The 22,208-nt window shown below is 38.9% G+C and overlaps 3 protein-coding genes across 3 annotated transcripts; all 3 read right to left on the bottom strand.

Moving 5' to 3' along the window:
- Positions 379–5,476, bottom strand: LOC18767641 (formin-like protein 1). The gene is made up of 4 exons (XM_020570151.1): positions 2,718–5,476; positions 2,346–2,545; positions 1,783–2,027; positions 379–1,630 (listed from the first exon to the last, which is right to left on the bottom strand). Exons 1-4 carry the CDS (start codon positions 5,117–5,119, stop codon positions 797–799), a joined length of 3,681 nt encoding a protein of 1,226 aa, XP_020425740.1. The 5' UTR covers positions 5,120–5,476; the 3' UTR covers positions 379–796.
- Positions 9,809–15,287, bottom strand: LOC18767621 (TMV resistance protein N). Its single transcript, XM_020569766.1, has 8 exons — positions 14,754–15,287; positions 12,877–13,978; positions 12,472–12,777; positions 11,468–12,355; positions 10,995–11,312; positions 10,802–10,901; positions 10,279–10,473; positions 9,809–10,207 (listed from the first exon to the last, which is right to left on the bottom strand). Exons 1-8 carry the CDS (start codon positions 15,212–15,214, stop codon positions 9,999–10,001), a joined length of 3,579 nt encoding a protein of 1,192 aa, XP_020425355.1. The 5' UTR covers positions 15,215–15,287; the 3' UTR covers positions 9,809–9,998.
- LOC18768504 (TMV resistance protein N) lies at positions 16,205–20,910 on the bottom strand. The gene is made up of 5 exons (XM_020553581.1): positions 19,919–20,910; positions 18,292–19,462; positions 17,937–18,248; positions 16,920–17,810; positions 16,205–16,711 (listed from the first exon to the last, which is right to left on the bottom strand). The coding sequence occupies exons 1-5, from the start codon at positions 20,908–20,910 to the stop codon at positions 16,205–16,207; spliced, it is 3,873 nt and encodes a 1,290-aa protein (XP_020409170.1).

Below are 22,208 nucleotides of genomic sequence, written 5' to 3'. Positions count from 1 at the left end.
AGGAAAATTACAAAATGTTATCCAAAAGGAATAAAGACAATAGAAATGGAACTTTTCCTTCCTGCCCTTTTATTACTTGTGTTGGTTAAAGATCAGGATATTCCACTAAAAAAACAGTAAAAAAACTCGGGTCCAGTTAAAAAGGCATAGATATTTCAATGGAGGCAGGTGACTTTCTGGTTGGATCAAAAGGCACCAAGCAAGCACACCATTTTCAATTTGCCTGTAAGCAGCAGAATCTTTTCCTTGAAACACGCAGGATTTACATCATGTGATGTATCCCTTAATGGAAAACGACCCCTTCATGTCTTCTTTTAAATATTCGAATTAAAAAAACAAGTTGACTGCGTAATCAAACACTAAGCATGCCAGGATTAAATTACAAAGAATAATTGGGGATAAGAAAGTTAACAGAGAATAAATTAGTAGTTTGATTTGGTACAGTACAGAACATTTACAGAAACTATCTACAGCCATGGGTTCTGCTTGCCTTAAACAGCATTTCTATGATCAACGTTCTAGACAGGTCTACAGTATTAAACTAATCCGAAATACAACTTATTCTTCCCAGATAAAATCCCTTCCTCCGTATATTATCTATAGAACGCAAAATCGCTTACATGAAATTTTTTTACAAGTCCAAATATTAGGGTGGAGAACCGGAAGCTATATATATATATATATAACCTGGCATGCAAGCTGGACCATTCTAAGCTTCAACCTGTTCTGACCGCCTACTTCAGGCAGTTTCTTGCTAAATCGAACCAAAAAGCCGTTCTGAAATGAGCCAGGGAAACTATGGAGATGTGCTCTCATCATCAGTCCAACTGTACGGCCGCCTTCCATGCATTCCAGGAAGTGCTTGGGGCAGCATTGGATTTACTGGAATTACTTGTGGTAGCATTGGATTTACTGGAACTGGAAATTTGTGGGCAGTACTAACTATCGTTCGCTCATTTATCATACCAACTTCTTTACATACCCGGTCAAGAATTGTAAGAAAGTCTCTGACCACCATGAAGATTCTGAAAGGGTGAGCTTCTTCCCTTGCGGAGTTACCATGGAAGTACTCTGTAATCTCCTTCACTAGGGACAAGGCAACACTTTCTTGAGCTTGAAGTCTTATAATCTCCTCTTCGGCCATTTTCATGAACATGTTCATTGACTCTGAAAATTTCTGCCTGCTTTCATCTGATACCGCTCTCTCATTTAATTGCACAACCTCCTGAATGTCGCTAATTCCTTTAGAAAGCTTTGAAACATCAGTGCTAAGCACATCAGAATCCATGGCAGCAGCTTTCTTCACATTAGTGAGCTCTGAACTGAGACCTGAAACAACTTGCAGGCCAAGCCTCCTACACTTGGCATCATCATTCACAGTTGGGTTTGAAGTTTGATTCCCACCAGTGAGACGAGCACCTTCAGTTCTTATGATTTCTTGTACAACAAAATGCAAGAGTGTGGTTTTCCCATCAGCCCCCTTGACATCGACCAGCTTGAGGAGTGTGTCAAGTTTGAAGGCATGGGCATCACCACGGTTTGTCCCAACATTCATCCTGTTTCCAGTCTTCAGCACAGCTTCTAGAAGCTTCAAGAACATCCTACTGTTCCTCAATTCTTCACAGGCAGCCTGCATGAAGGAAATTGCAGTGAGATAACACCAGAAGGCACCTTAGCATGAGTATAAAAAAGGATACTAAAATTACATGCAGAAAAGGGAAAGAAATTAACAGGACCAGTGAGAGAGAGAGAGAGAGAGAGAGAGAGAGAGGTGTGATTTACCTCTAGAGTTTCAAAAGACTTTTTAAGGTAATCAATCTCAGACTCAAAATTAGTCATGTAGAGCATTGCCTCCACCCTTTTAAATGCAAACGGAACGTCAAGCAACTCTTTCAGAAATTTCTCAGCAGTACCAAGCTTAACTGGTGAATCATCTTTGTACTCCTTCAACTTACGCTCTTCTTCTTTGGTTGGAGCCATCTTCAATAGACTTTCAAGTAATTCGGTTCCAAGAGCATCAGAATTACCTGCATTGATAACCAGTACCAACAAGCACCATGAATTTACAACCATCACACGAAACTTATCAAAAACCATTCCGTTCGCAATTAGAAATCCTCTAAGAAGAATCACTGCTATATTTCAGTACAATAAATTTTTAGAAGCAAAAGGATATGAACAACATAATGCTAATAGAAAGACAGAGAGTATTTGAATGCTTGTTTCAAATATTTTCCTGACCAACCAAAATCATAAAATTCTCAATGTTATTTAAAGGGTGAGTTCAAGCTATAACCAAAAGAAGATAACTCTGAAGAAATAACCAAAAACTAACGGATTTATACCTTCTAATAATGCTTCACAAACTTCATCTATGGTCACATTGAGTGCCCTTAGCGAGATTGCAATATTTTGCGACTTTTTCGGATCAAGTACTCTGTTCTCTTGGTTTGGAGAGGGAAGAACTGTGCGTGGGGTCGTTTCCTTTGGATTCGGGTTTGGTGTTTTTACAACAAACAATGTCTCTATCATTTCTTCATTCAACCTGCAACCACCCCAATTCCACAAATTTAGTGGAGCAACACAATACAACCAACCGAAGTACTGCATAATTTATAAGCGTACTATAACAAGAAAAGCAAGTAAAATGCAAATCAGATACAGATTGCAGCACAATATAAGGCGAAACTACATAGTAAGAGACTGCAATGTCTTACTTGAAAGAGCTTGATCTAAGCTGATCCCACACCATTTCGCGATCGGAGCTTGCTCGAACTTTATCCCAATGCAATGGCTTTAACTTGGGTTTTGGATTCTCCTCAATAGGCTCCAAGGGATTCGAACTTGGAGGCAACTCCACTGGTGAAACAGAGACCTTTGCTGGGTTCTGAAATACAAAAGGTCTTGAAGGAGGTACGAGAGCTGGAGGCTTACACATCACTTGGCCAACCGGTGTTTTAGGACTTGGAGTTTCCCACAGTCTTAGTGAAGGAGGCATCGGTGGCGGAGGCGGCGGCACTGAAATAAGATGTTTTAAACCACCGCTAAGTCTCACTGGAGACTCTGTAGTGTGGTGAGAAACATTCGAAAGTTTTGATGAAGCATCTGAATTGTTCCCAAACTCCCTCTCTGGTGAGTTAGACAATGAAGATGAAGCTGATGATGAGAGAGACTGCACTTTTGGATCCAAATTAATATATTCGGAAGCGCTTGAAATTCTTGGTGATGCAGCTGGGCTTTTCTCTGGTGAAAAAGACTTGGCCTTTGGATCAGAAGCATTTGATCGTCTTTCTGGTGACGATGAATAAGATGAAGATGACGAAGACGACTGCTCATTACGATCTGAAAAGGCCGAAACTTTCGGTGACGCTTCTGGGTTCTTTACGAAACTTCTCTCTGGTGACGAAATGGGCGAGCTTTGGTCCGAAACGACCGAAATTATCGGTGATGATGAATCTGGGTTCTTACCGAAACCTCTCTCCGGTGATGAACTGGGCGAGCTTTGGTCCGAAACGACCGAAATTATCGGTGATGATGAATCTGGGTTCTTACCGAAACCTCTCTCCGGTGATGAACTGGGCGAGCTTTGGTCCGAAACGACCGAAGTTCTCCGTGATGATGAATCTGGGTTCTTTCCCAAACCTCTCTCTGGTGACGAAATCGGAGAACTTAGGCCCGAAATGACCGAAACTTTCGGTAATGCATCTGGGTTCTTTCCGAAACCTCTCTCCGGTGACGAAATCAGAGAACTTTGGCCCGAAACGACCGAAACTTTAGCTGATGCATCTGGGTTCTTTCCGAAACCTCTCTCCGGTGACGAAATCAGAGAACTTTGGCCCGAAACGACCGAAACTTTAGCTGATGCATCTGGGTTCTTCTCCAAGCTTGTCTCCGGTGAAAAAGATAGCGACGACAATGAGGGAGACCGTCTCTTTCGGTCCGATGTAGATGGGTATTCGTCCGCAGCTTTCTCTGGCGAAGACATTGGAGTCAATGAAGGAGACCGTACATTCTCGTTACCAAACCGCGTCGCATGGTACGTAGCTGCGGGCTCAGGAGGCTTGGGCTCTTCTGATCTTCTGTTGGGGCTCAAACTCACCGGCGGAGAGAGGCTGATAGACTGTGACCGAGACGGCGAACCCGAATCGGAAGACGAGCAAGAGCAAGACGTTGTTTCACTGCTTCTCCGGTCGAAAACACCATCCGCCACCGCCGCGAACACTCTCCTGGACCCCGATCCAGTTCCGTTGAAGCTCTCTCGATCGCCCGAAGACCCTCTGGGCGAGTAGAACTCTTCTTCTTCTTCGTCCTCGTCTTCGTCTCGGTCTCGGGTCGAACCCGGTTCGGCATTCTCACAATTGCTCAGCATCGAGCTCTGCCGAGCCAATGGCGGAAGCGGCTGAAGGTCCGGCGACTCGACTTTCCGAGTTTCTAACTCGGCGACGAGGCCATTACTGCCGCACGAGTCGACTGGGTCCTCGAGTCCGCGTGAGCTGACCAATGTGCCCAGGTAGAGGAACTCGGAGCTGGTGGACGAGGCGGTCCGGAGTTTGTGGGTCCCACTGAATGAGTGGCTGTGATTGTGATTGGGCTGCTGAAACAGCCTGTTGCTTTGTTCGGATCTAATAAACGACTTGTCGTCCTCGTCGTCATCGGGAAAGTTGCGGCTATTGTGTCGTCTGCGGCGGTAGAGGAAGAAGGCGGCGAGGGAGATTACGACGACGGCGGATAGCACGGCGGCGATGGTGAGGGCGAGGAGCTTGTGGGCGCTGGAGTTTCCGGAGGGGGTTTTGGGGACGATGAGGGAGGAGATGTTGGCGGGGAAGGAGGCGAAGGCGGTGGTTGGGGAGGGAGGAGGAGGCGGCGGGGAGGGGTAGGATGGGAAAAAGGGGGAATCGGCAGGGGTAGAGTTGGAACCGGAAAATGGGTACTTTGGGGGAGTTGGGTTTGAAGGGAGGGAAGGTGGGGAAGGTGGGGAAGGTGATGGGGGCTGAGTGGGAGGTGAGGAAGAGTCTTGAGGCAGAAATGGCTGGTGGAGGACCCTATGGTTTGGCCTTGAGGAAGCAATGGGCTGAGAAGATAAGAAGAGAAGGAGGAAGATGAAGAAGAAGGAGGGCATTGTGAATTTGGAGATTGAGTTGCAGAGTCTCCAGTGTTTTGTGTTTGAGTCACTTGTCAGTGAGAGAGAGAGAGAGAGAGAGAGAGAGAGAGAGAGAAGAGAGAGAGAGAGGAGAGAGAAGGAGAGGGGAAGGTGGGGACTGTGTGAAAAGATTGAATCTTTGAGAGTAAAAAAGTGGTGTCTTTTTTTTTTTTGGTTGGTTAGACATAGAAAAATGGGAATTGGTCTGTTGGTGATGCAAGTGAGTGCAGCTGCATCCAGCTGTTTAGTGTTCGCTACTTCCACTAGTGGGAACACTGGACTTGCCTTCCTCGCCTCCCTGACAAGTGCCACCACTCTCTGGTTTTGTTTTCTTCTGGTTAAAATTGATTGCCTTATTCTATGCTCTATGTTGGTCTTATTCTCTATAGACTGTAAATGCTACAGTTGAATAATCTTGAATAATCTGGCAATAGACTCAACACCACTCTAAACCCATCAAACCCTAATTCCACTAGAAACATAATTGAACTAAAATAGAACGGGAACGAAAATCTCAATGAAAAAATACCCAACTTTCCTTAAATTTGTACACGCCGAACTTTCCTTAAATCGTTCAATTGTGATCAATGTGCTATAACAAAACCGATGTTTGTTGGCCAAAATGCCCTTAGGTCATGGCAAAGCGATGTGTATTGCTTGCCATGTCAATATCATTTGCCCAATTTGCAAGTCATAGCTCGTTAGAACTTGTGCATTTTGAGACAATTTATAGATAGAATAATGCAAATGATCCTCGTATGGTTAATTAGAGTTGCACAAAATATAATTTAATTAAGTTTTACGCAATATTTAATTATGATATAAGAATAATTTAATAGTATTTCTCTTCTTAATGTTAGAAGATGTTCCGAATTTGAATATCATATTTCGCTTTGATCAAAATAAATATAAATAATATCGACCACACTATATGCGAAAAATCATATCAATACAAAAGTTTTTACGAGGAGTGGAAATTCAGCTAGTATTATTCTTTACCGATAATAGCGCCCGAGATTTTAGGGCGGACGGAGGTCAACAAAAGCGGTGTGTCCGGTCGTCGCCTTTTTGCAGTGCAACCCATGCATGCACATTATTGCACCACCAATACCATGACACTGATAGCTATTGGAATATTGCACAAAGCGACGTCGTACCATCACACCATCATAGCCTTCACCTGAAAGGAAGGTTAGATTAGAAAGCCAAATGAAGAAAACAAGAATAATAATTAAAATTTACGTAAAGTTCAATACTAATTTTCTCTAAAAGCCAAATTCAGTGGATACTAAAGTAAAAAAGAAAGATTAATTAGAAAGCACATTTTATGAATTTCTTTTTTAATTAGAGAAAAAGAGTCAAACTTTAAGCTCAAACACGAATGAGTGTATTTTCGACAATGATTTAACTGAGACTAGCTGATCGGCAATAAGTATGAGATTTTATATCCTCACGAACCCATAAGATCGCTAGAGTTATAAGTCTTCATTTTCTAATTGACGAATTTTGAAAATTTTCTTTTGTAAATAATTTTATTTTATTTTATCCAAAACAGAATGCGATGGAGGAAAAAGAGCATATCGCAAATGATATAATTGGTGTAGTTTTGACACCTTGCGCACGGAATGCATACAAAAGCAAAACAAAGCACTCTCTCTGTGTAATGTGTAAAGGAACATGGACTGTGCAGCACCGACACTTAGAAATTATTGGCATTATTATTATTATTATTATTCAACCAAGTACGTGGAGTGGTCAATTTGACATTGTAGCTACTAAATTTAGAAAACCAATGGAGGAGACTGGCACGTTTGCTGATGAAACAATGGAAACTGGGAAGAGAAGGTACATCTTGATCTTGGAACCCTAATGCTGATTGCTTTTACGATTAATTAATTTTATTTATGGATCTGCACAAGATAGATACCATTCGTCTTCCCTCTTTGTTTAATCTGTGTTTATATATTTTATGCCCTTCTTCCTGTCTTGCATTTTTGGCCTAACGTTCTTTAAAAAATAAAATAAAACTCTCCAGAAGAGCAATAATTAATTGTTATTCTATTAGTTATCTGATTAAGTGATTATTAAGTGATGATTTTTTTTTTAAATTTATTTATAATTTTAGGTGGGGGAGTTGCCACTACCTGTGTTATTGAGCCCAAGCCGACATCAAATGTTATAAAAAGGAAAAAACGAAGGCAATATGCCGGGGTGATTGTTAAACCAATATTACGCTCAAATTTAGTTTTCATTTGAGAGTGATTATGGGCAGAAGTGTTTCTCATATGTTTTTCTATATAAATCATTTTAAGCGATTTTAGAAAGAAATACTTTTTATGTGTTTCTTCATAAAATTACTTAAAACCACTTATAAATGATTCTCTATCAAAATAATTATTGGTCTATTCAAAATACTCTCGAACGAACCTTTATACTTTGGGTGGCTAACCATCATCAACAAGGGTCAATTTAAATTGATAAAAAAATATTACTAAATCATTTTAATTTTATAGTGTGTATAGTTGACTAATATTGACTATACAATGCAAAGCCTATGTTGGTTGTCAAGTCCTTTAGAAATTGATAAATATTGATCCTTCTTGCACTCTCACTCAAGATTCAACTGTGACGGAGTTTCTCACACACTCTATCAAAGTGCTATGAGAATTTAAACTTGAGACCATTAACATGTAGCTTTTTTTAAATCTTAAAAAGAACGTTATTTTTTTAGTGGGTTTATATATGATACTTAATTAGGTATATATATAGTGGAAAATTATGTCGTATAATGGATTCTAAGATCGACCTAACCCAAAAATCAGAAAAAGAACCCAAATTTTTTTCTTCTTCTCAGAAAAGCAAATCATGAAGTGCTCTTATGATATCGGTCTTGACATTATTTGTACATAGCTCACATGATCAGCAGGAACCTACCAATTTGACCCTGCATACCGAGGGAATGTTGGGTGTCTCCAGTGATGTGCTAATAGAGGCAATCATTTGCTTGTTCTTCAAATACTTGAAGGTAAAGCCACCATGAAACAGACACTATCAAACTAACCAGAAGCATCAAAATCATTAGTGCTATAAAAGCTTAGAATTACTTTATTCTATAGAGAGAGAGAGAGAGAGAGAGAGAGAGAGAGAGAGAGAGAGAGGGGGGGAGAGATATATATCTGGCATTGTAGTTAACCTAATTGATTGATTTGCTCCCCATTGCAATGTATGTGCATGTGTTCATTATTCTCTAGAAGATGCCATTTTAGATGAGCTGGGCTTCAACGGTAACATTTCTAAAAAAATTTGAGATCTTTAGACTGGGATTAATTATGAATTTTCAGTGCTTAACGACTTTTCCCCTCTTTTTCCAGTGCTAAAAGGTCAAAAAGCAATTTCAGGAAAAGAAAGAAAGGTAAAAGAGAAAAAGAATAAAAAGAAGAGAAAGTAATTTGTTCTTTAATTCATTAGAGTAATTGGGATTAGAACAATTCTTAGGGTTTTCAATGCGCAAAAGTGAGATTTCTCTCGACCAAAAAGCTCTAAGGTTTTAGAAATAGAAATGTTTTTTTTTCTTTTTCTTTCTTTCTGTTGTCTTTTGTGGATCATCACAGTTTATTTATTTATTTATTGATGATTTTAATTAATTATATAATCAATTTATAATAACCCGATGATTATTTTGATTAAACAAGTACCTGGATGAAGCATTGTTGGTTGGATTCTCTTGGGCACCACTGTGTTTGTGCGATCATGTGTCATGTGTCATGTGCACACCCTCTCTTGCTTTGTTGCATGCACAAGCTTTTTAAGTTACCTATAAAAAGAAAGATAAAAAGGTGAAAGCCAGGATCGAAATTAAGCAAAAGAAAAGCATTGCTGCAAGTGGAACGTTGTGGTTATTCCTTTTACTATTAATATTAGAGGGTGTGAAATTTTTTTTTTCCTTAAAAAAAAAAACAATTAGAAGGTGTGATTTGTAATCTCTGGATGTCATGGTTTAAAAATTAAAAAGAAATTCTAATGCGTTTTTATAAGGTTAATTTCAATTTAGTACCCTGAACTCTCATTCTTAAGACATATTTGTCCATGCACTCTCAATTTTAACAATCATATAATCTTTTTAATTTTTTGCAATCTGGTTTCAGTCGTCAAAATTTCCCTTAATTGTCTACGTGGTTGGCATGAGTCCCACCTTTTCATTGGTTTCAATGTCAATTGAAGGGTATTTTCGATCATGCCTAATATCTATTCTGATGAGAGATTTGTTAAACACTATTTGTTAAAATTGAGAATGTATGAACAAACATGCCTTAAGGGTGAGAGTTCGGGTACTAAAGTCAAGGGTCCTTCAGAGTTTTGAAAAGTTTAGGGAGAGGAGAAGCTACCCTATCCTACGACTAGAACATACAAAGGCCTTATGATCGTTGATTAAAGTGGCAATTAACAAGCTAGATATATATATCTATAAGCAATGATGGTTTGCTAATTGAGAGTCTTTTTCCTCTTCCCCACATTCCAATTATTATATGTGGTAATGATTTTTGGACCGCGAATTTAATTAACAGCACAATTAAGGCATAAGTTAGGATACTAATCATGTTTTGTAATTCCAAAATTAAACTCTCTCTAGCTCATCACATGGAGAAGGCTCTCTACTGTAGAATGTGGGCACAACATGCACCTTTTTTAATTTATTTATTTCCATTATATATAGGGTTTTCATCATTATTTGACCATCACCACACCACCATAATCTAATCCATATCAAATTAAAACACCTTGCTTCAATTTTGTTCTGTTTACGATGAGCCTTGCCTTCCGTGGCTTTCTTTCCCAGTTGGGTTGGTGGAGCTTCCATTTAGTACCCTTCTGTTCCGCCGCAACGGAAGTTGTCGGGAGTTGCTTTCCAAATAATTTTCTTTGTCGTCGTGAAGATGCTGACCACGTAATTCCAACCGAAATTGAATGCCTTCCCTCCCTCTCTTTGACGGGAGGTGGATCCGTTGTCCCCAAATTTCGTGTCCCCATCATGTTCTTCTTCTAAATTTTCGACATCTGTTCTCTCACCTAATAGAGCCTAACGCTGTCAACTCATATATAAAATTTTTTTAAAAAATTATCTGGGTTATAGAACATACCTATATTTTCCTCAACGTCCCTAACGAAGTCATCGAACCATAACCACCTATACACAACAATTTCTTCAGGTCGATTGCTAAGGAAGTATGTTCCTGACATCACCTTATCAGATTCTGAAAAATCTCCAGCAATGACAGATGGAGAAAAAAGAGCATCTATTGGGAAACTTATAACATCTGCCGCCTCATAATCATCTAAGCAACAAACCCAGCAGAGTCAACAATTAGTTGCTGAATCGAAGTTTGTTAGTCATATTGTCAACTATTGTAGTAATGAGTTGATTTTTGTCCCAATGAGAGATGCTAATTCTACGACATTTACTGAGGACGCATTATTAACCACTTCTCTAATAAAAGTGGATCCCATTTCCATATAAATGGACGGGTGTTTGTCACTTTTATAAGAGAAGTGGTTAGTAAATGTGATACAAATAACATTATTGGTCTTCTATATGCTTTGTATTGATTACCATTTCAAAGTAATGAAAAATATCTCACTTCTCATCATCGTCCATCCACATACCTTGGAGCACCATATTTGACTGACTTGTGTCAATTCTATCTTCTGGAGTACTCATCTTCTTTTCTTGCTCGTACACAACCTGAATGCCGTACTCTTTTACCTGAAACTCAAATCTCGTAAATACTGAAACAGTCACCCGATCGCCACGATCTAATAATTGACTTCCTAATAAACTCCAATGGCTTAACCATACCATGTCTTTCCCATCCCCTGGAACGGCAAAGAATGAAGGGACATATACCCACTTCAAATTCTTTCCATTTTCATTACTGACTTTAACTGCAGTAACTAGTGGGTTAGGTATTGATTCAACATTGGCATTGATGTTCTTAGGAGAATCACTGTTGGACTTTGCATAGACAGAGAAGACGTTCAAGCCCTGAATCTTGAGATGGCCACGTATAGGCACGGTTAAAGATATTGACGACTGTGTACTACTTCTACGGCTGAAACGGCCTGGAACCTCATTTCCAGGAAGAAATGTGCTGAATATACCATATTCATTCAGTCCCTATGCCAAGGAAATCAAAATATATTAGTGAAGTAAATCTTTTATATATAAAGACAGAAATATATGGGACGTGCACCCTATGCGTCCATTTTTCTCATCACGTGACACAAAGTTAGCGTGGCAAGAGAGAGAGAGAGAGAGAGAGAGAGAGAGACCTGGATGGGATGCATCCTACTCTTCATCCAAGTTTTGAACACATGTAGGGTACTGTCCATCATAATGGTTTCCGTGGATTTCAACTTGCCCAGGCTCAAAAGGTTGATCATTCTTTCATCAACTCTTTCAATGTGTTCTAACTTGAAGTAGTGCTCAATCTCAACTAGCTTGTAATTGGATTCATCCAAGATGATCTTTGGTTGGTACGACATTGATTGAAATGCTACTGTTTCCAATGATGTGCAACCATTTACTATCAATTCTGCCACAGGAGGTAGCCCTCGAAGCGACTCGAGTCTCGTACACTGTGAAAAAGAGAGTTCCTCGAGTCTCTTAAGGCCTCTGATGCAATCTGGTAGGCTAGAAATTGGATTACAGCTTAGATTTAATCTTTGCAATGAGAACAGGTTACCGAAACCCCGAGGAAAATCATAATCAGAGAGATTGCAGTCACTAAGACTTAATTCCACTAAATTGCATGGTAAATAACTAGTCCAATATGTCTCTGGATTTTTTCTTGGTTGTAATTTGACCTCCACAATCGTAGTGAGTAAGCGATATATTGGAACTCCATCTCCTTGAAGCACTTTCAGAGATTCCATTTTCCCCATCTCTGCTGGAAACTCATTAAGACTTGAGCAACCAGATATGATAAGTGTTTCGAGGAATTTTAGCATAAAAATGTTCTTTGGGAGCTTTCTGATATTTTTGCAATCTTCCATATTCAAATAAAAAAGTTTCTTTAGGTCTCCAATGGATTCAACATCAACCAAGTTTGTACAGTCTTTAAGAATAAGGCTTTCTACATTGGGGACATGTGAAAAATCAGGGGTACTGGTAAGGCGATGGGAATTACTGAGGTTTAGGAACTTCAATGATGGAAGATACTGTTAAAATGCCAACAAAGAAAAAAAGGGAAGGAGTCGATCAAATCCTACAATTGTATAAAATATAAGCTTAAAAACGTTAAAGAAAAGGGAAATATATTGTCTTGATCCCATACCTTTTTTCCCTTCCAGACTTGTCTCAAGCTGCTATAGCACATTTCAAGAACAACCAGGCTTTCCAATGTAAGATCATTGGGTAGATAATCAAATGGAAACTCATTCCAACACAACCATCTTAGTTTTGTTGGAAATTCTTTGTAGCGTCCAATGAGACGTACATGACTAAGTTGGAGTAGTCTTAGTTTGTGCATGCTTGCAAATGCATCGGTTTCCAAAGTTACCTCATTCGAATTTCTTGAAGGAGTGCAATATGCAGGATGCATTCCCATGTTCAGGACAAGGCCTTCAATTGTTTGTGTACCCTAATAAAAAAAAAAAGATAAAAGAAACACTTCTGTAAGTTGATTAACGAACACCGCACAGATGCATACAAAAGAATTATTTCACAAAATATATCTTACATTCTTTTCTTTCAGTACTTTGAAAGAATCTTTATGATTCCACAATCTACTACGTTCCCCGGGCTCTTTTGATTCTAGGTGAACAATACCTCTTCCCATGTCCCGGATCATGTAATGCATACGCACCTTGTTATATTCATCAACTGTTACCAGACATCTATCAATGAGATTTTGAATGCCAACAATTGTGTAGAAGCCACAACTATCTAGTATTCTAACAATCACGTCTTTCTCCATTCCGATGAAGAAACATGCAATATGGAGGAATAAACTTCGATCATGTTGGTCTTGTAAAGAGTCGTAGCTTATTCTGAGTTTATTTAATATTTCACCATTTGGAATGGCTTCCAATTTGTTTAATGCACTTTCCCATACAACTGTACTCTTCCCTGACAAAGAAGAACCCAAAATCTTCAAAGCTAATGGAAGTCCTCCGCTAAGGTTTACCACCCTTTCTGAAAGTTCCATGTAATCTTTTTCGGGATGGTCTTGCCCGAATGCATGCCAACTGAAGAGCTCCAGTGACTCATTGCTATTAAAAGTTTCAAGGTTATGCACCTTAATGGCTTGGTGGCTAGCATTTAACAAAGCTGCGTGGCTAGTTGTGATGATGATTTTGCTTCCTGGACAAAACTGGCCTTGCATCCTAAGTACTGCATCTAATTGTTCAACATGATCCACATCATCGAAAACGAGAAGAACCCTCTTAGAGCTAAGAGCATCTTCAATCTTAATTATTCCCTCGCTAATATTCCCTACTTTCACTCTTTTGCCATTCAGTACATCAGAAAGAAGTTTCTTCTGTATTTGTACCAAACCATTGGTTTGCTTTGAATGTTCTTTGATATTTTCCAGGAAACTGCTTCCCTTATACCTTTTGAAATTTATATTGTAAACGAATTTTGCAAGGGTTGTCTTCCCTATTCCACGCATCCCATAAATGAGAAGTACTCTAACTTTAGTTGATCCATCATGTAACCATAAATTAATATCTCGAACTCGAGAATGGATTCCAATCAGGTGTGGGGCAACATTGAATGCAGTTCGACTTAATTTGCCTTCAATCACCTTAACAATTTTCTTGATGAATTTTGACTCGTGCCTAGAAAATTGCAATCAAGATGGAAAACAAGGGAAGCATAATTAAATTGTAAAGTCTCATGGAAACAACATGCCAAAATTCTAAGTACCACAATTAATCTTTTATTTTTTTTATTTTTTTTATACAGAGTGGGGTGGGGGAATCGAACTCAAGTACAAAGTGAGAAGCACATCCACTCTAATAAAGTTGGCTAAGTCCATGTCTGCACCTCAATTAATCACTTAAATTTAATAAGTACAAAAATAAAACTTTGTAAAAACAATTTATAAACCTGATGGCAATTTTGTGTCTTTCTCCTCATTATCTATTTTTTATTTTTTATTACAAGTGATATTCTACTTTAAACTAATCTAATTACTGGAAAGAGCATTTAAATTCGAGTGCAGAATAGCGAGCACCTCCTCTCTAACCAATTTGATTAAGTCCATTTTTGCCTCCTCATCATTATCTTTGATACGCATATGAACAATATGTTTCAAGTACCAAAATTGCCCATGAGATGTGTTAATTTTTATATATTTATTTGGTAGACTAAATTGGGACAAATAACGTTAGGTGAAAGTCAATGTTCAGGTACCAATTAAAAACAAATCATATAATATTATATTTGGGAACACAAAAAAGAGAGAAAAATAGCACCAAATAGCCTCTATCTATAAATTTTTTTACCAATTAATCTAGAAGGAGATCTAAGATAATCCAAGGTCATATATATAATTCTCTTTTAAAAAAATTCATATATGTACGAGTTGTAATAAAGAAATTAATTAATTACCCATCAGCTTGATTTTGCAAGACCATCCCGGCTAGATCTGCAACTTCAGTAAGTGCAGCCCTCCATTTCTCCACCTTGACCTTCAAGGACCCATTTTTTACAAAAGCTGTTGCAAGACTTGCCGTCGGCTTCCTCACTTGAGATGGGTCTACGTCGTAGAAGACTGGTAAAACTACATGATCTGACGTCCTTTTGCGTTCGAGGATCATGACAAGTTCGTCAAGGCACCATCGGGAAGACGCGTAGTTTTTTGAAAACACAATGACAGAACTTCGCGATTGCTGGATGGCTCTCTGCAGTTCTGGCTTGATATCTTCTCCTCTTTCGAGTTCATCGTCATCTCTAAATGTGCGAAAGCCTGCATTTACGAAGGCCGTGTAGAGATGATCAGTAAAAGTCTTGCGAGTGTCTTCGCCTCTGAAACTCAAGAACACGTCATAGCTGTGTGGAGGAAGAGCCATCGAATAACATGCGAATCTCTGCCCTTGAAATGAAGATGTGCGTACTAATTTTTAGAAGGAACTGATCATAGGTTGGAACCACAAACTTTTATTTTTCCAGTTATATATTCTAGGAACAAGATATGCAAATGTCAATGACGCGTTTAGGAATATCTGGTGGCAATGATTTCACCGACCATGATGAATAAAGAATGCAGTTCTTTTATTCATTATTTTCTGACCTGGTGCAAGTAGAGTGAATGGTTGCTTGCTACGATACGATTAAGCCAAGTTTATTATTATTATTTGTCTTTAAATGAGTTGTTGTAGTCAATACTTTCTGGAAAGTCAGCTGAGAGACAAGCGGATTTTAATCCCAAATGCCCTCATAAGTAATATGACATGCATTGGCTGGCAACTTCTTGGGGAAATGCCATCAAATTATTTGTTCATTAATTTTGTTCACCAAATGAGATGGAAATTATGTTATTTATTTAAATCCCTCAGCTCACAAACTTTCAATCGAATAAGAAAATGTGATTGTAAAACGAAACCTAAAATGTTAGTTGAAGAATAAAAGACTTACAAGTGTAGTAGTTTGGAATAATTACTCAATCACGCAATGTTTTGGATTCGAATTCTTGCAACCGTATAGTGTACATGAATTTAGTATACTATCGTTTCTCTTAATGAAAATGGTCCTAAAATAATTTGTTAATTGACGAGGGATGACCGGTGGAGTATTTCTACAAATCATACTTTATGAACCGCTTTCTTTTCGTAACATTTCTTATTCTGATCAACCAACACAGCATGCATGAATTAAATTGACTCCAATACACAGGAAAACGACAACGTTTAGTATATCCAGCTCATAATATCTTATCCTTCAGTTTGAATCAAGTGATGCGCCTAAGGTAATTGAAGTCAGGTGCAAAATGGTTGGTAATATAATCTGCAGTTGGCCCTGGCGTAGAGTGAGTGATGAAGTATGTCCCTTTACGATCCCACTTAAACCCATACACCGACGCTTCTCCAGCAATTACATTTGGATAAAAAAGGGTCCTCCGTGTAGCTCTTCCACCTCTTCTCTCCTTGCTCGTACACGACCTGGATGCCACATTTCTTTACCCTAATCTCCGCTTTTGGAAATACCTTAAAATCTACTTCATCGCCCCCTCGCACTTGATCCCCGAACCTCCAATGGCTCAGCCATGTCACATCCTCTCCATCGCTCGGGACGCCGTAGTGCAACGGGCCGTATGTCCATGCCACGCGGCTGGTCTTGTTGTCGACTTGACCCATTATAGGTCTAAGTGATGAATCCCTAGTGTAATTGTACTTAGAAGGAGTGTTGGATTTTGTATAGACGGCGAAGACGTTCAAGCCTCGGATCTTGAGATTGGGAAGTAAAGGCACGGTGTAAGATACTGAGAGCCCGTCCATATAATGGCTGAACTGTTTTGGAACCTGGTCCCCGGGAAGAAATGTGCTGAATATACCATTTTCATACAGTCCCTATGCCAACAACACACTTAAACATCAACATATGCATAGTATATAGTAGTAACTTCGCGAGGATTTTATGTTAAGAATTGATTAAAAACTTCTAATTTCAGCTACCTATGTATTTTTTAAACACTTCCGTTTCCGTATACGGATCAATTTAACAAAAAGCATCTTTTTAATGCATATAAATATATAAAGTGGAGATAGAGAAAGAGACCTTGATGGGTTGCTGCTTCTTCTCAGTCTCAGCATTGACAAGCGCATCATGTGTAGTGTCCGTAATAATTCGCATGGATGCCCAGTTGGTCAAGCCCAGAAGGTTGATCATTTCTGCATCGTCAAATGCATCAATGGGTTCAAACTTGAAGCAGCCCTGAAGCAGAGCTAGCTTCCAGTTGGATCCAATGACAAAGCGGGTGGGTCGATAGGAAATCGATTGATACGATATTTTCTCCAATGAGGTGCATCCGGATATTACAATATGTTCTCCAACCTTGGGTAGCCTTACAAGGTATTTGAGCCTTGTGCATTGAGAAAAAGAAAGTGTATAGAGCTTCTTAAGACCTCTAATACAATCCGGTAGGCTGCGAATAGGGTTGCCGCTTAGGTTTAGGTTTTGCAATGAGGACAGGTTTCGAAATGCCGCAGGAAAATCATCATCAGAAAGATTGCAATTTCCAAGACTTAAATCTACCAAGTTGCTTGGTATGTAAGAAGTCCAAAACATTTCTGGAATGTTTTCTTGCCCTAGTTCAACCTCTGGATCCTCTGCGGTATGGAGCAATTGGTGAATTGGATCTGCTTGAAACACTTTTAGAGATTTCATCTTCCTCATGTCCATCGGAAACTTGTTAAGATTTGAGCAACCGGAAATAATAAGTGTTTCAAGGAATCTTAGCTGAGAAATGTCCAGCTTCCTAACATTTTTGCAATCTTCCATATTCAACTCAGTGAGTGTCTCTATTTTTCCAATGGATTCATGGACATCAACTAAGCTTGGACAGTCTTTCAGAATCAGAACCTCTAGATTGGGAACAAACGAAAAGTCAGGGGTTTCTTTAAGATAATGGGAATGGCTGAGATTTAGGATCTTCATTGTTGGGAGACACTGTTGAAAAAGAAACAACTTAACTAAGAAGGTAAACAATTAATTCTTACAAATGTATAATCTAGCATCGAAAACGCGAAAAAAAGAAAAAAAGGAAAGTATATAGTGTAAAGAGGTAGCGTATACCTCAGTTCTCTGATTCCAAAATCGTCTCAAGCTGCTATAGCACATTTCAAGAACAACCAAACTCTTCAATGGAAAATCAATGGGTAACATTTCCAACTGAGATTGATGCCAACTCAACCATCTTAATCCTTTAGGAAATTCTTGATAGTTTCCTTCGAGTTGTACATGACTAAGTTGGAGTAGCTTTAGTTTGTTCATCTTTGCAAATGCATTGGCTTCCAAGACTACCTCAACATTTGACCTTCTTGAAAGAGCACTATATGCAGGGTGCATACGCATGTCCAGAATAAGACCTTCAATATTTTCTGTACCCTGAAAAGTAATAAGCATTTGAAAATAAGATATTTGGATATACAAGTAACCAAAATGGATGCACAAAAAGTAAAGCATACAGATACAAAAAGAATATATTTCTTACACTATTTTCTGTCAATACTTCGAAAGAATCCTTATGACGCCATAACCTACTGCGTTGCCCCGACTGCTTGGATTCTAAGCCAACAATTCCCCTTCCCATGTCACGAATCATGTGATTCATCTGCACCTTGTTACATCTGTCAATTCTTATCAAACATCTATCCAGGAGATTTTGAATGCCAACAATTGTTTGGAAACCACAACCATCTAGTATTCTAACCATGATATCATTTTCCATTCCAATGAAAAAGCATGCGATGTGAAGGAATAAATCTCGATCGTGGTCATCTTGCAAAGAGTCATAGCTTACTCTAAGTTTCTTAATGATTTCATCCTTTGGGATAGCTTCCAATTTCTCTAATGCACTTTTCCATACAACCATACTTTGCCCTGATAAAGAAGAACCCAAAGTTTTAAGAGCTACGGGAAGTCCTCCGCAGTGGTTTACTACCTTTTTTGAAATTTCCTTGTAACCTTCAATGGGATGGTCCTTTCCAAAAGCATGCCAACTAAAGAGTTCTAATGATTCACTGTCCCTGAAAGTTCCAATGTCATGCACCTTAATAACTTGGTAACGATCAGATCTTAACAACCCTACATTGCTAGTTGTTATGATGATTTTACTTCCTCGAGAAGACCGATCTTTCATCCCAAGTAGTAGATCCAATAATTTGTCCATATGATCCACATCATCAAGAACAAGAAGGATTCTTTTAGAGCTAATGGCATCTTCAACCTCAGTTATGCCCTCACTTACACTGTTTACCCTCACTTTTCTTCCATCCAAAATATCAGTAAGAAGTTGTTTTTGTACTTGAACTAAGCCATTGGGTTGTTCTGAACTTCCTTTGATATTTTCAAGGAAACTGCTTGCTTCAAATCTTCTAAAGTTTGAATTGTAAACAAATTTGGCAACCGTTGTCTTCCCTGTTCCACGCATCCCATAAATTGCCAGAATGCCAACATCAGTTGATTGATCTTGTAACCACTGATTAATGTTTTTGACTCGATAGTCAATTCCGATCAAGTGCGGCGCAGCACTTAATGGCGTGCGACTTAGCCTATCTTCAATCACTTTAACAATTTTCTGGATAAACTTCGCCTCATGCCTAGACAATTGCAATATGAAGAATAAATGTCGGGACTAATATTGTTAAAATTGTAAATTCTCATGGAAATAATATGACATTTAATCTACAATGAGTTGAATGAGGAAAAATATAGACCGCGAAAACCATGCTGAAAACACATGGAAAAAAAGAGAAAGAGAAAGAGAAAGAATTAGTAGAAACTAATCTACAAATCTTGTGTGTGTGTGTGTGTGTGTGAGAGAGAATGTTGAACCTATTAACCTTCAAAATGCTCAAGTATCTGATTTATTCACTTAAGTGAACATTTGCTTGTGATAAAACTTCCCCATTTGAGTTCATCAATTTCATTTGATGGAGGACAATTATTCGCATTATTTTTTTTCTTTTTCGTTGACGACATATAATTTTTGGACTTTAGGTTATTCTTAACTAATCAAACGCGTCATAAAAAATAAATAAATATTACGTACTCACCCATCAGCTTCGTTTTGTAAGACCATCCCGGCTACATTTGCAACTTCTGTAAGCGCTGCCCTCCATCTCTTTGTCGTCTCCAACGAGTGACGCATTTCATGTCTGGCAAACGCCGTTGCAAAACTCCCCGTCTGTTTTCGCACTTGGGATGGATCGACGTCATAAAATACTGGCAAAACGACATGGCTAGAGTTAGAGCTCCTCTTGCGATCGAGGATCATCACGAGCTCGTCAAGGCACCAAAGCGAAGACGCATACTCCTTTGAGAACACAATGAGAAAACATTTTGACTCTTTGATGGCTCTCAGAACTTCCTGCTGAATATGTTCTCCTCTCTTTAGTTCATCGTCGTCTCGGAATGTGCGAAGGCCGGCCTTCACAAAGGCCGTGTAGAGGTGGTCAGAAAAAGTCTTGCGAGTGTCTTCGCCTCTGAAACTCAAGAACACGTGATAACTAGATGGAGAACTGACATTTCCATTACCATTACCATTTCCGCTAGGGTTATCATATGCAGTACTAGAAGCACCAACGCTGGGTGCAACCCGGCGACCTCGAAAACTTGTTGACCCCGAACGAGGAGAACCACCGCGTCCTGATGGAGGAGGTACTGAGGCAAAGGCAAAGGCGGCTGTAGTGGCAGAATTAGGGTTGTGAGATTGAGAAGCGTAGCGCTTCTCCAAAGACAGCCATGCGTTCCGTGCAGTAGTGGAGTTCGCCACAACAGATAAAACAGAGGGAGCAAGCGAGGCATTGATCCAACTTTGGACCATCCGATCCTCTCTAATCCACCGGTCATATGCGGGATCAACGGTGAAGGTTATTTTTCCTTGAGCATCAGTGAGATAATAGTCAGGGCAGGGCTTGGTCCCGTCCACATAACCCGTGAGGTTTCGACTTTGTAAAATGGGAATAGCTTTGGCAAGCCAAACAGGATAATTGGTGCCATCGAGTTTGATGGCATTTGACGGAAGAGAAGTTGAGGAGGAAGACATGGATGGATGAACGAAATCGATCGAGCAATTAAGTTGTATTGTATAATAAGGGAATGAAGAGAAGTACTGGTTGGCACTACGGTTCTGATCACTTCAACGAATTAACTTCTTCTTGTCAACACACCAGTGAATTATTAGAAGAAAATTTTCTTCTAAAAATTATTACAAGAGATGTATGCAAACGTCATCCACGCGTTTTGGGGTGTCGTTTGAAAATTATAGTTCATCCAACACACATGTTGACTAAGAATGAAATTATTCTATTTTATGTACGAATAATATACAAAATTCAATTAAAAGAATCAAATTTATTTCCAAAACTTAATTACTTGTTAAGTGACCAAACGTGGTCTAGCGCTGTGGAAAGGGGCATGCATTTGCAGACCATTAGTCTCATATTTAAACTCCTATGGCACCTTAATTTATAATGTGTTTGTGAGAAAACCCACCGTCCTTCTTAACTTTTCTAAATAATAATAATAATAGTTGTGAGTCAACCTTGAGAGCTCTAATATAAATCATCATATAAATTATCCGATTCAATTATTGCTTATAGATCTTATTATTAGGTGATTGTAGCACCGCCGGTAATAAATTGTTCATTTATTAATACAATGTCATCAAATTAACTAAAATATCAGTTCATGATAACATTTAACTAATAACACGACTTGGTGTGACAGTCATACTCTAAAAATTTCCTCAAAAATTAGAGTGCAGACAAATATGTCCGTATGATAAACATCGGGGCCTCTAATTAATTAATTAAATAAATTATTCTAATGATTCATTCTTACAAGAGACAACGAGGTTAGGGTGCTAGAAAATTTTTGTTGACCCGACACTTGAGGCAGAATGGTGGAGTTCTTGTATATATTATATATTGTTCTTTCAAAATAATTTTGGACAGGCGGCCGGTGTCCAATATTACAAGCAACATCTCCAGATATTGGGAGGAGCTCCACTTGTTGCACCAGGAGTGGTCAACATGATTGCTGATTGTCTGGCTGGCTCTCCCTCCAAAGTCTAAAGTAAATTATTGAAAGAGAAAGCAAGGCAATCATCAATAATAGATCGATGATCTGTCTCTTTAAACTAAAACGAGTTTCATATTCTTTGGCAGAACCTCCTTCCTGCAAGAAACATTTGTTAAAGAATCAAACCCCCTCAAAGTTTATGTTATCAATTATTTATATAGAGTTCAGTTACAATTTGGCCTGCACTGTTGCTGGGGAAGGTGTGGTCAAAGGGGAGGAGAGTGTTTGGAATTTAAAATGCCCAACAACTGATGCGATATT

This window comes from Prunus persica, chromosome G8 (genome assembly GCF_000346465.2).
Source record: "Prunus persica cultivar Lovell chromosome G8, Prunus_persica_NCBIv2, whole genome shotgun sequence".
Taxonomy (NCBI): Eukaryota; Viridiplantae; Streptophyta; class Magnoliopsida; order Rosales; family Rosaceae; genus Prunus; species Prunus persica.
This window is presented reverse-complemented; position numbering and strand designations above follow the sequence as displayed.

Excerpts from the sequence above, each read along its gene's own strand:
- LOC18767641 (XM_020570151.1), bottom strand. The coding sequence starts at position 5,119 with ATGCCCTCCTTCTTCTTCATCTTCCTCCTTCTCTTCTTATCTTCTCAG. Across the intron at positions 2,546-2,717 it reads CTTAGATCAAGCTCTTTCAA|GTTGAATGAAGAAATGATAG; the intron begins GTAAGACATTGC and ends GGGTGGTTGCAG. Across the intron at positions 1,631-1,782 it reads AGTCTTTTGAAACTCTAGAG|GCTGCCTGTGAAGAATTGAG; the intron begins GTAAATCACACC and ends TCCTTCATGCAG.
- LOC18767621 (XM_020569766.1), bottom strand. The coding sequence starts at position 15,214 with ATGGCTCTTCCTCCACACAGCTATGACGTGTTCTTGAGTTTCAGAGGC. Across the intron at positions 13,979-14,753 it reads TTGCAAAATCAAGCTGATGG|GCACGAGTCAAAATTCATCA; the intron begins GTAATTAATTAA and ends GCAATTTTCTAG. Across the intron at positions 10,902-10,994 it reads CAGGGGATGGGAAAGACATG|GTAAAAGAGTACGGCATTCA; the intron begins GTATGGTTAAGC and ends TTTGAGTTTCAG.
- LOC18768504 (XM_020553581.1), bottom strand. The coding sequence starts at position 20,910 with ATGTCTTCCTCCTCAACTTCTCTTCCGTCAAATGCCATCAAACTCGAT. Across the intron at positions 17,811-17,936 it reads TTTGGAATCAGAGAACTGAG|TGTCTCCCAACAATGAAGAT; the intron begins GTATACGCTACC and ends CTTTTTCAACAG. Across the intron at positions 16,712-16,919 it reads AGAAGCAGCAACCCATCAAG|GGACTGTATGAAAATGGTAT; the intron begins GTCTCTTTCTCT and ends TTGTTGGCATAG.